The 12381-nt window shown below is 46.6% G+C and overlaps 1 protein-coding gene across 1 annotated transcript in view; it reads right to left on the reverse strand.

Moving 5' to 3' along the window:
* Positions 1-12381, reverse strand: part of LOC149341536 (zwei Ig domain protein zig-8-like) — a 194259-nt gene that overhangs the window by 23769 nt on the left and 158109 nt on the right. Inside the window, exon 3 of the mRNA XM_089543637.1 lies at positions 7682-7892. Within this exon, the coding sequence (XP_089399763.1) occupies positions 7682-7892 (211 nt within the window). The remainder of the gene's footprint in view (positions 1-7681; positions 7893-12381) is intronic.

Here is a 12381-nt window from a genome sequence, read left to right on the forward strand (position 1 = left end):
GTCCAAAGTCGCAGTAAAAGCCCGAGCGAAGCTCTACTTTAAGATATAAAAAGCTACACAAAAGGAAAGGCCAAATAGGAGAGAAAAAATAAAAGAGTGCGGAGCAAAAGCGATGGGCACCGGCGCAACGAAGAAGGAAACAAGTGTAGGCATAAGTAACATGTAAAACACGGTCGCACGAGTGGCGAGAAAGCACGCTTCCCTGATGTTCGCTCGCAAGACGTCGGAAGGCGGGACACGACGCGGGGCCGGCCGTGTTCGCTGTCTCGGCCGTGAGAAGTTGTTTATCATGTCAAGCACCGCTTCCGCTTCAGGCCTTGGCGGTGCAGACTTACCGAAAGGAAAGGGAGAGAATAGAAGAAGGAGAGAGCGACAGCAAAGGGAGAGAGGAAGACAGGCTTGCGTCGTATGACAGGGGGCTTTGTTTGCTCCTGCGGACGCGCGGCTCCAAATGGGATGAGAGCGAAGTTCGCGTGCGCTGGAGATATCTTTTGGAAACTGGGCCAGGGCGTTTCTTTACAAGGGAGGAAATAAAGTGAGTGATTGTGCGCCCTTCACGAACGCCACGCCAGCTCTGGGCTTCTCTCCAAATGCGCATGTGCTTGCACTGCGAGTCGGGCATTAAACCAAACGCTCGACCAAACAAACCGTCGGTGATGAGCGGAATCGAGCGCGCCGAGAGCATCATTAGAAGCTCTCAAACGCGCCAGCCTTGTAAATGAGCGGACGCTTCGCAAGGTTTCCGCGACATTGCGAGCGTGGCCTAGAAGGCATCAGATAATGCATGTTAAACAGAAAACACAAGGCGTAAATAACTGTGCATGGAGATAAACGAAGTGTCAGAAACTGTTTTCCCATCCGGTAGTGGGCTTTCCGCTAGTCCGCATAGTTTCGTATTGAAGGCTGCCTTTACTTGCTTCTCACAGAGCCAGCTTTTAAAATTGATGCCGGATGCTATCTAACTCCATCAACATAGGCGCCAATCGAACCTTCTCCATTTGTCGGTGGTCTATATGTATTACACTGTTTTCTCTTGTTTTCATTTACCATACCAAACAGCGTAAATTAAGTAAGTAAATATCGAGAATGACAAAAACACTAAAGAATACTAAAGCCGAGTATAATGAACAACAAGCTTCTTGAACGTGGGTTACTACAATTTCGAAGATATAACAGTGGTTGCTGTTTCGCCAATTCGTGACGGGAACGCTCAGTTAGTTATAGTAAAGTACCTAAGCCACGGCATTCTTTTTCTGCTGATTCGAATACGAAATGATTGACTTTGCAGAGCTACTAGTAATCAGGACTAATGGGCAATTCGTAATAAGAACAAGACAAAATTCTTAATACTCGCGCTGTTAGATAATCGTACCTTTATCTGCTGATTCCTTAGTGAGAGCATATCTAACGCATTTGACAATTGGAGGCGTTTTGCTGTTAAATATATCTAGGTCATTCAATAAGTAATGCGACAGGTTTAATTTCCAAAACCATTTAGTTGAACGCTTTTTAAATTTTGTGTGAGATACTCTTGAACCTTGCCACGCCACATCATGGATTCTTAGTAATTACTGATAGACTGAGATGCTGTAACAAGCTTCTAAAAATATCTTTAACTGAGGTGCGTTCGGGAGATCTGTAAGTTAATTCCTTTTGGCGGAAAACGAGACCATCACAAATATTCTGAATACAGGCACTCAGAGAATGTTTACTGACGCTGAACAGTGAATGAAAGCACGATGAGCCACTTAGCGGAGCGTCAGTCATCATCAGAAGATGATGATAATGATGAAAACTTTATTTGAACAAGGGAGTTTTGGACACGTCGGTCCTTGGGCCCCCGCACGGCCCCAGTGCACTCAAACGTTCATGTTCCGGAGGCTCATGACGCTGGCAGCCCGGCACGTGGCGATGGTTTGCTTGGCCGGGTCCTCGGAGCGCAGTAGGGTCTCCCAAGCCTCCCAAGTGGTAAGGTGCTCCAGGCCCCGCGGGGGAGGATCCGCCGGACAGAGGAAAAGAATATGGTCGAGAGTGGCTTTGGGGTGGTGACAGAGGGTACAGGAAGGGTTCGTGTGGACTGGGTGATATCGCGAGCGTATATAAGGGGAGGGCAAAGTGCCTGTTTGGAGCCGCCTCCAAAGTGTCTGATGGTAATTGTCGAGGGAGGGATGAGGTGAAGAGCAAGAAAATGTATCCCATCTTCGGCGCGCTGGCAGGACGCGCACAGCTGTAACGCATGCAACATCGCAACGTGCGGGTACCCTGCGTCGAAATGATCGACTGATCACAATCAAACAACTCGTTGGACAACTTCACATATCTTTTGGCAATGCTGACTTAATTGTCTCACATTTAGGGCATTTAATGGTTCGTGCCCGCTGGGTTCCTGGAAGCGCTGCACTACTTCCGCTTGTTTAGCATCATGTTTGCTGCTCTGCATCTTACTTTTGACCACTGTGAAGTACTTGCAGAAACTTCCTTGGTCATATGTTTAGGGGAGTCCTTCAGGGTGGAGTAGAATTATAATAATGGAGTAATTACTGATTGGCATCTACCCAAGCGCAGCCGTGCTGTAAGAAAGAAAAGCTATACAGCTTCAATCTGCCATACAGACTTACAGGACAGCCCAGGAACTAACGCCAGAACTTCCTAAGTGCGTCGTTCACCGTAAATACTGAGCTATGCGGCGCTGTTCATGAAAACAGCAGCTTTCCCTGCGCATGTAAAGCGGTTGTTTCCATTCTCTGTAATCAGCCTACCCCGCCTGCGTCTTGTAGACGCACCGAGTTCAGCCCCGTGTCGAGTGTGCGCCGTGATACTGCATGCATAAATAATGGCGCCGGTCGAACTATAGATGCGCTGTTTACTGTTCTATGGTCTTTTTATGGCACGGTTCGCAATCATCCAAGCTCTGGGAATTACTGTGCAGTTTAGCGAACAGCCCCCCCCCCCCCCCCCAGACATTTTTTTTTTTTTTGGTGCAACTAACTTTTTAATAATGCATGTTGGTTGCGGGGCAGAATAGCACTGGAATTTGTGTTTCCTGGGTGATTCTTGTCTGTCTCATCATCATTCACAGTACAGGTGTAGCTGAGAACTTCTTAGCTAATTTTCAAGTTGGCGGCTTATAATCTGCATTATAATCTCATTTTCAGTGTGCGCTTACACGTTGCATTCGGCAAATTCTTTCATGGTTAAAACACCATTTGAAGTGCGCGCCTTATTAATCTTTTTCTGCATCCTCATCTTTTCCAGAACTTGTTTCGTCGCTATCCGTTTTTAAAAGCGAGGGAGGGGGGGGGGGGAAGCCTAACATAGTCGAATGTTGCGAGTTTACATTGCGGCTATATCTGGAAAGCGGAGTTGAGTGACCGAATTCTTAGTGATATTTATACTTCAGAACAAACTTGTAATAACGACTGGATAGCCAAAACAGCAACCAACCGCGGGTCTGTGCTTCCTTAAGTATAAGAGACAAGTAGTTGTTTGCTGTTTTGGCTTTCCCAAGAGAAGGCTGTGAAACCAGCAGACAGTCGCTGGCCATTCTGCATACATTGCTTTTTTTATGCGAAGCATACTACTTTAGCTACCACTTCAGCCCTTCACCGTGGTTATGCGCCTCCAAATCACGTGATACATGACGTCACACCACGTGACACGATGACGTCACGACAATGGAGAAACGGGGGCCCACCTAGCGCCGTCGCTGTGGTTGTGCGCCTCCAAATCACGTGATACATGACGTCACACCACGTGACACGATGACGTCACGACAATGGAGAAACGGGGGCCCACCTCGCGCCGTCGCTGTGGTTGTGCGCCTCCAAATCACGTGATACGTGACGTCACACCACGTGACACGATGACGTCACGACAGTGGAGAAACGGGGGCCCACCTCGCGCCGTCGCTGTGGTTGTGCGCCTCCAAATTACGCGACACGATGATGCTTCGCATTCTCCAGGCTTAACCAAGTTAAGCCTCAGCCATTTTTTCTTTTCGTATTTGATCTTTCTCGCGAATATTAACCTGCAACTGGCACGCTGCTAGCCAAATATATGGGAGGGGGGGGACCCATAAAATGGAATAGATTTCAAATAGGGACAAATTACTCACTGACACGTCCACTTAAGCCATGTGAGTAGAACGGAAAAATAAAGCTATACAGGTTTTTCGGAAACGTCACAGTTGAAGAATAATCCGACCTGGTCCGCCGATTAAATACGAGATCAGCGATGGTCCAGGGCTCTAGCCCTAGCAACTCAGCTAACCAGGAAGGCTGGTACGTAAAAGGGCGAGACCGAATTGGCCAACCCGAAGAGGGAAAGTTTTTAGCTTTATCTACTTGGGGGAAAGTGCAAAGTGCCTGAGAAAGCTGTAGAACTTTCCTTTGTGGCAGCATGGCAGCTCTCAGGTGGCTGCTAATGAGTAATTACTTCCTAATCAATTTCCACACACCCCTTGGGAGTTTGCCTAAATACGTTGCGCTAACAACGTTGCCGCTTCGAGTTGATCGATTCGACGTCGCCTTCCCTTCTGCAAGCCGTTCTCGCTAATTCAATAAAGCAAAAAAAATGGTTCGGTTTCAACGTATTTAAACCGAGTAGACCTGCGTAAACATGTGTTTAGCCCAGTTTGTTCACGGTTTTGCATTGCTGGGTGGTTGGCACGTCTGGCGACTATATTAGACTTAGGTTAGGCTCTTAACGACGTTAAGTTGATCTGAACTGTTTGCCCCGCAAATGTGTGTTGATGAAGGCAACGATGTGCAATACACAGCTCGAGAGTGTGTTGCAGTTTAACACGAGGCGTGCTCGGCTGCGGCGATAGCACAGTGGTCTCGTGCACTGGCCAGCGAAGCTGACCTCTTCGCGCCGTCGTGGCTCGATACCCGGTCGCGAAAATATTTAGTTTGTTTATTTAGGTCAGGCTTCGGCGATGTTTCGCAGCTTTGGCCGTTAACTAGAGCTTTCGCCTTAAAGGGACACTGAGGAGAAATTGAAGCTGGCTTGTATCGACAGAATACCAGCTCCTGATTACAAAAACGCCACTCATACTGACAACAAAGCTCGTGTAACGTAGAAAAGAGCAAGAACCAAAATACAGGTATCGCCGCCACAGGCCAAACTCGCAAGTACAAGCGTGATGACGTCATAGGACAAAACGGTGTTGCTAGAACCAATGGTTCTAGAAACACTAGAACACGAGACTCATGAATCACTGAGGCGCAGCCAATGCATGCGCAAATCTCCTTGACGTCGCCAGATGGCGCCACGTGTCCGGCAGCTACGCGCGCGTCTGCAGCATCGGGACCAATAAGCGCTTGCTCAACGGCAGTAGGCGGGCTCCCGGTATTCCGCTAGCGGTAACAAGGTACACGGTATGCTAAAGGTGTCTATTTGATAGAACTTCGTTGACGACTTCGAGAACGGGATCCATCGTAACGCTGGCAAAACGCCGGTGCAAACGTAAACGAAGCGACGGTAGCGACGGCCGCAATAGCTGATAGATGCCTTCAACGTGCGGCCGGCGGTAGCTTTCTTTTCGGCTGCTGCCAGGCCGCACTGCTGGCCGTCAGAAATCACGGAGTCTGCGTTACGTCATGTGCACGTCATGTTTGACGTCACTTAGTCCTGTGTCGTCATAGGAGAATTCGAAGTTTGAATCAGAGCGGCGGGAAAAACTTTTTCAACTTCGAATCCAAATTTCTTAGAAATAAATGCATCTTTCGCTGCCGGCCAAGTGGCAACAAAGCCATGAAATGCCAAACTATCGGATTTTGCTGTAAAAAAAAATATTGATAGAGCTCTCCTCACTGTCCCTTTAAAAAGCCATCCTAGTCGGCTTAGTTGACAGAGCGACTGTGCCGGGCAGGCAGTGGTGCCATCATTATTATCATCATTTATGAACCCTTAGGGGTCCCATGGAGACATTACATAAGGGGATCGAACATTACATGTTCGATCCCCGGACCAGGAGGAAGATTCCTGGTAAAGGAGGGCGACTAACAATGTATGACTATGTGTCTTGCTGCACCTAGCCATGATATGCCTTTATGGCATGGTCTCACGTAATGACCACCAACCACGTGCGTAATGACCAGTGGTAATTTGACCTTGACCTTTGATGTTTTTTACCTTCGCGTTTAGAGCTGAGATTCGCATCCCGTGATGTGGCGTCATGCAATGACTTAGCGATGACGTCACGCCATTCCTGGCTATAAATACAGCCGGCTTTGCTTTCGCTCTTCTGCTAGGTTCAGCCAGTTTGAACCTCAACCAATTTTTGTTCCTTAGGTGAAGCTTTTAATGCTGACACACTAAAAAAATGAATTTCTTTCTGCCAATTAAAGTGCTCGCCTCGCCAGCTTCGTGTTAACGCGTATAATTTTCGGGAAACGCGTTACAGTTTGTGTTGAGATTCTTGAGACAACGACAGGGTGCACATATCTTTTTCAACATTCTAGTCAGCTTCTAAATTTGCGGTTTTGGTCGGCGCTCCACATATTTATGTGCCTGCACTATCCATACCCAGCAGAGTGGACTAAACGCTTTTCGCCTTTCAACTTTGAAAGAGCACTCGCATATCGGAAACTGTGCCGCAAGCAGCGCATTCGCAAGAACTCACGAACTCAAGTGTAGCGTCAGTTCATTGCACATTAAACAGTGCTGGAGACTCTAAATTATTCGGAGCATGTTTACTCGGAGGTTCTTTACACTTTGAAACTTGGATTTAGGGCGTAATATTACGTTAGTTTAAAGGGTTCTAGAAAACCTTCCGAGGAGAGCACACCAGTCCGCTCATTCACTGCATTCTGTTGTCATGAGCCCCTGAGCTAAATGATACACTTCTACACGCAGCAGAGGACCCACAATCGCGCGCGAAAGTTGGCGAGTCTTTTCCGGCGATTTTTTTATGCTCGCAACCTCCTGTGTCACACCGCACCGGCGTATACTAGTTCAGAGAAGGCTATTGGTTAGATTATTTCAGATGTCAGGCAGCTACCATGGCCTCGGCCTTTAAGTGGCGTAGTTCCGGCGGATCAGGAAGCTCTGCCCCAGCAGTGCGGCCAGCGGAGGAACGCCGATCTTCTATAGTCGATTACAACTTAAGAACGAAGCAGCTTTTCCCCGTCAAAGGACCCCCCTCCAGCCAGTGGCGTCGGCCAATTCTCATGACCCTGCTGGGGTGAAAATGCAGGGAGCGGTGCCACAATGGAGAGAGGTGCCTATTCCCGACTATGGAAAGAGGGTACTATCGCCTTTTATCTACCACTCCCTGCTTTGTCACACTGGCAGGGTCACGAGAATCGGCTGACGCCATTGCCTGGAAGGGGGGTCCTTTGACGGGGAAAAGCCGCTCCATTCTTGAGTTGTATCCGACTATAGCGTGCAAAAAGTGACGAGAGGAGAGGGAAAGGCACGAAGACGCTGACCTTCAAATTTTAAGTACAGATATCGCATCTTCTACAAACCGCATCAGAAAAATTCTTGATGGAGGATACTCGTGGCGTCCTTTAATATCCCAGGCACAACGCAACTTAATTTACAGCCCCCCCCCTTGAAGCAGTATCTGCAGTCTAGACTAGCTTTAATGACAGTGCGATAAGCTGAAGCGGGTTTTCACAGCGCACGCCGTGCCCCTCTCGCCACCGATCCACCCCGTGATCTTTCGCATACGCACCCAGCACGGTGAGACGCACGAAGTAGGAGATGAGCGGGTGCATGTTGATCTGGCACTCGTAGTCGCCGGCGTCCGTGGGCTGCACGCGCTTTATCTGCAGCATCCAGTCCTCGGAGCGGTCCATGTGCACCGCCTGGAACCGGTCGTCGGCAGTGTACGTTGTGAGGCCCACGGTGAGCACGTGGAAGTCGCGGCGCCGGATCCACGACACCTGCGAAGTAAGGCGAGGCGAGTTGTTATCCTTTCGCAGTCGCGTCTTCACATGATGGAACGCGTCGCTGGGCAGTAAACAGTGACTCGTATATTCATGTCCCACACTATGTTTCGCTACAGCGTGATGATCCATTAAAAGTAAAGGAAATTCTCTGCAGATCTCTGCAATAATTTTTTTCCAAAGGTCTATAACAAATTGAAAGAGGCTCTCTGAAGAGGTAGCACCAATTACGTCAAGCGATTTATTCGCTTCATCTCAGTGAATATCTCGTTCTTGGGCTGTAGTGATGATATGTCGCGATTGCATTGTCTGTATAGCAGTTTGTTGCCTGTTTTCACATGTATTTTGACGTATTCCCCACCACTGTAATGCCATTTGTGGCGCTGTGGGTATTCCAAATAATAAAATGAATGCTCATCTTGAAGTACTTTCAATTTTCACCCGCGTGCTTGTGCAAAATAATGGGTTGGCAGTGTTAAAGCGTGAGGAAATTTAATATTGCAAACCTTCGCATGAATAAAACAATGAGAGGCAGCTTATACTTAATTCAGTCTCAAACCTTCGGAATATCTTGCAGGGCCCTAAAAAGTCGTTGACTCAGATAAACAGGAACAATATTAATAGGAAAGAAAAAATACAGAAATATAAAGAAAAGTGGAAGTCAGACATGTATTACAGCGTGAAAACTGCACGGCAAAAGTGAAAGGCAAAATGATATAAATGGACACTTCCGTTCGAAATGGAAGGTTCCCGATTAAAGGTACCATGAAAGGAAGGCGGAGGGGTGAGTAGTTTGCAGGTGTTTAAATGAGTGGAATCGTGGCGTGCTAGGATTCGGAACCACGACTCTTTTTTATTTTTAATGTGGTTCTCAAAAAACGTAATCTGTGTCGAACTGCGCGACGCCTAAATGCTCGTTCATGCGGTCACTTAGAACGAACTTTAATCTTTTTTATTTTACCAATTTATCTTTTTTTTCTCCGTTCTTCTACCTCATATACCGCCTCCACCTGGGCGAGTTAACAGGGTTAGTCCTCCGCGAAGTGCCGTCTCTAAATGGGCGAAAAATAATTAGAGCGTTGCGCCACGCCGGTGCGCTTGGCTTCTTCATTCGTAATGGCGGCCTCTGTGGACCGTGGATGAGTTCATCGCTCCCGAAACGGCCGCGCACAGATAAGCGCCGAAGGGACACGCCCCTACAGTGAGTCCCCGTGTGCACACGAACGCACACACACACTGCGAGACGCGTGCCTGATCCCGACGACACGGCAGCGAGGCCAGTTGGCCGCGCGGCTGATGGGAACGGCATGCGGCGCCAACGGCGCGGAGTCACCCTAAATGAAATGTGCGAGGGACGAGAAATTCCACGTGCCATAAAACCAGCCTACGCGGCGAATTGACTTTCTAAAAAGCCTTAAGCCGCTCCGCCTACGCGTTCTGCATGACATCGATATTGATGCTAATGCGGTGCACTTAACGAAATTCGCAGTTCATTTCTGCGCATACACTGTAGCATATAGAAAAAGATAACCCTGGGCTCGGAGAGGTAGCTTTAGTACCGAGAGGCCGTAAAATAGAATCCTCACGAGATTGTCGGCTGTTCTTCTGTTTTTCAGGAGTGGACTAGCTGAACCTTATGTTATTTTGTTTGTTAGAGAGCACTCAGGTTAAGGGCTTCGATCGGACTTCTAAGGCGGCAGTATTTTAAAGACGTTACTAGAACGGTATCAAAATAACTATAGAAACATTTGTTCTTGAGAACAAGACGAGATTACAGTATAATAAATTGTAAATTCGGTCCTTTGGTAAATATAAACGATAAAAGCTGCGTCCCCCACAAAAAGAGAGAGGAGGGTGAATTCAGAAGGAGAGAAGATTTTGCCCGCCGTTAACATTGTTCGTTTGTTCATTTTTTGTTCTCATTTTGAGGTACCGCACTCAAAAACGGACAAGCGCTCCTAAGCATATCTAAGTTCTGCACGGGGGTCACGCTTAGAAATGAAGCAGCTATTGCTTTGGTTGCAGACTTAAGCAATGGCAGTTTGTTGTCGCTTCCGCCATCATTTGGTTAATGTGAAGGATTGAAAAAATAAATGGCGCGCACTATCAGATAACTTGTAAGCGTAAGGCACTGCGAAGCCAATATTGCTGTAATAGCGCTAATAGTTTTACGCATAGAACTCGAATTTATAGTCGCATCTATCAGAATAATAATAATAATATTTTGCTGAAATAACAGCGAAGGAAGTTTGATTTCAAAAAACGCACACACCGACAAACTTATGCAGTTTATCTTGCCTCGTGTGACTGTGATAATGATGATTAGAAATAAATTGTGTCCTCTTAAAAGTCATTATTATTGCCAATAAACGGTCGAGGAGCGCAGGTACTATGACCATGTCGGCGGAGTAATAAAATGGGTCCAAAAGAGCTTCTCTGCATTACAAAGTCCTTGAGGAGCTTTTGGACACGAACTGATTCATTCACCTCGGACAATTTTGGAAAAGAATAGAGAGACGCAACTAAGCAAAGACAGCGAGCTCAGCCTAGTGTTATGCCCGGTCGGCTACCGAGCACACGGGGAAAGACATAGAGAGAACGAAAGAATAGAGTGAAAAAGAGAGATAGAAGAAAACTCTTGTCCGCCTTTACCGTGAGTCCGTCATTACGAATAAAGTAATGAAGAAGACGCCCACTGCGTATCGCGTGATGTCTTGATCAAAAGCTAACACGGCCAAATGAGAAACCATTCAATATAAAAATAAAAAAAATATTCGCGACTGTCTCCTCTCCTCAGTCCTCCATTGGGCCTAGCGGAGAAAGCTTCCTCTTTCATGAAACCATAGCTGGGGCTTAAAGTGAACCTTTTCTGATCCCGCTCAGTACGCAGTAACGACGCCACAAGCTGAGAACCATTAGCCGTTAATATTTACATTCGATGGTTTGCGATAAGCGCAATGTCTTTCCAGCCTTTCGCTGTTCCATTGTTCCTTTTTCGGCGTAACCCTCAAGCACGTGTTGAGGCTGTTAAAGGGGATGAAGAGAGGGTAAACAGGGGCTGGACGTTCTAAACGACGCAACGAAAAACCTACTCATTCGGTAATTTCACAACTAGAAGAGAAAATTTGTACCGTTCAGTAGTAACAACCAAAAATCGCAGTTCGTTGATAGAAGCGAAAGAGTGCATTATAGTTGACGGACTTTGTAGGTAGGAATGGGAACGAGAGACGCGCCTTCACTGCATTCAGTTCCTTCTTTTAGAGTATGAATGCACTGTTGTCAAACACAGCTTTCCGACAGCTCCGAGAATCTGGGTCAGCATTCAAGTGACTTCTCTGATCGCAGAGCTCTGTTATGATTGTTAGTCATTCCACTTAAGCTTCGAAATCGTCAACTGTGCGTACGTAAAGTACTAAACTTCGGTCATCGCATTCTTCTTCCATGCACATGACTTTACTGTCTTCATTGCTAATTTTAGTGCACGCTTTTACGCATTGCGGTGAGCGATATTGCCAGTCGGTTCGTTAGGAATGGGCAAAGTAGCGCGAAGAACACAGAAAATATAGTCAACGCGTGTGCGTTGTCTCCTTCTGTCATCCGTGTTCTTCGCGCTGCATTGCCTGTTCCTTGTGCACTGCAACAATCGTCATTACTACCGCTGCGCACCCATGTCCTTCATTTTTTTAACTTCTTGATTTCACAATATTTTCTGTTCTGAGCTTAACATTGTTACGCGCTTTTACATTTCCACTTAAGTTTTTTATGTTTGCTACCACTGCTCTCTTGTCTACATCTTCGTTTCTTTATTAATGCGAAAGCATTATATGGTTCTGTCGCGTCAAAAAAAAGTGCTCGCAAAACATGCCCGCCAATTTTGTCCGCCTAATTACGTCGTTCTCTTAAAGGAGCATAGACACCTAACTTTTGGGTGCTTTCTCTTTTGTAATGAGGCGTAAGGCATTATTATACATGAATTACCACGTGGTATTCTCCTGCGACAGCTAAATAATTTATAATCGAATTTCTTTCTCGTGCTATTTCGGTTTAGGGTTCAACAGCCCAACGATGGCTGTGACGTCAAAGAGAGGTTACAGGTCACGTGAAGCATGAAAAACTGCAGTGTAATCGTGGCTTCTACATACATTGTCATTGCAGTGCTTGAGGAAGGCTGACTTCAGCATTATAGGGAATTAAAACGTTGAAGCAGCGATTATATCGCATTTTTTTTATGCCTCACGTTATCTATTACCTCTCTTTGACGTCACAGCTATCGTTCGGCATTTGAAACGAAAACCGAAACAGCGTGATAGAAAAATTCGATTATAAATTATTTAGTGGTCGTAGGTGAATAACACATGGTGATTCATGCATTGTAGTGTCTTCTGCATCCTTAAAGAGAAGAAAACATATTACAAAAATTAGGCGTCTATGCTCCTTTAAGATAAATATGTGAAAGTGTGATAAATTGTTGTCGAGGGAAAATCCG

This window comes from Amblyomma mixtum, chromosome 5 (genome assembly GCF_055824585.1).
Source record: "Amblyomma mixtum isolate Tamu chromosome 5, ASM5582458v1, whole genome shotgun sequence".
NCBI lineage: Eukaryota > Metazoa > Arthropoda > Arachnida > Ixodida > Ixodidae > Amblyomma > Amblyomma mixtum.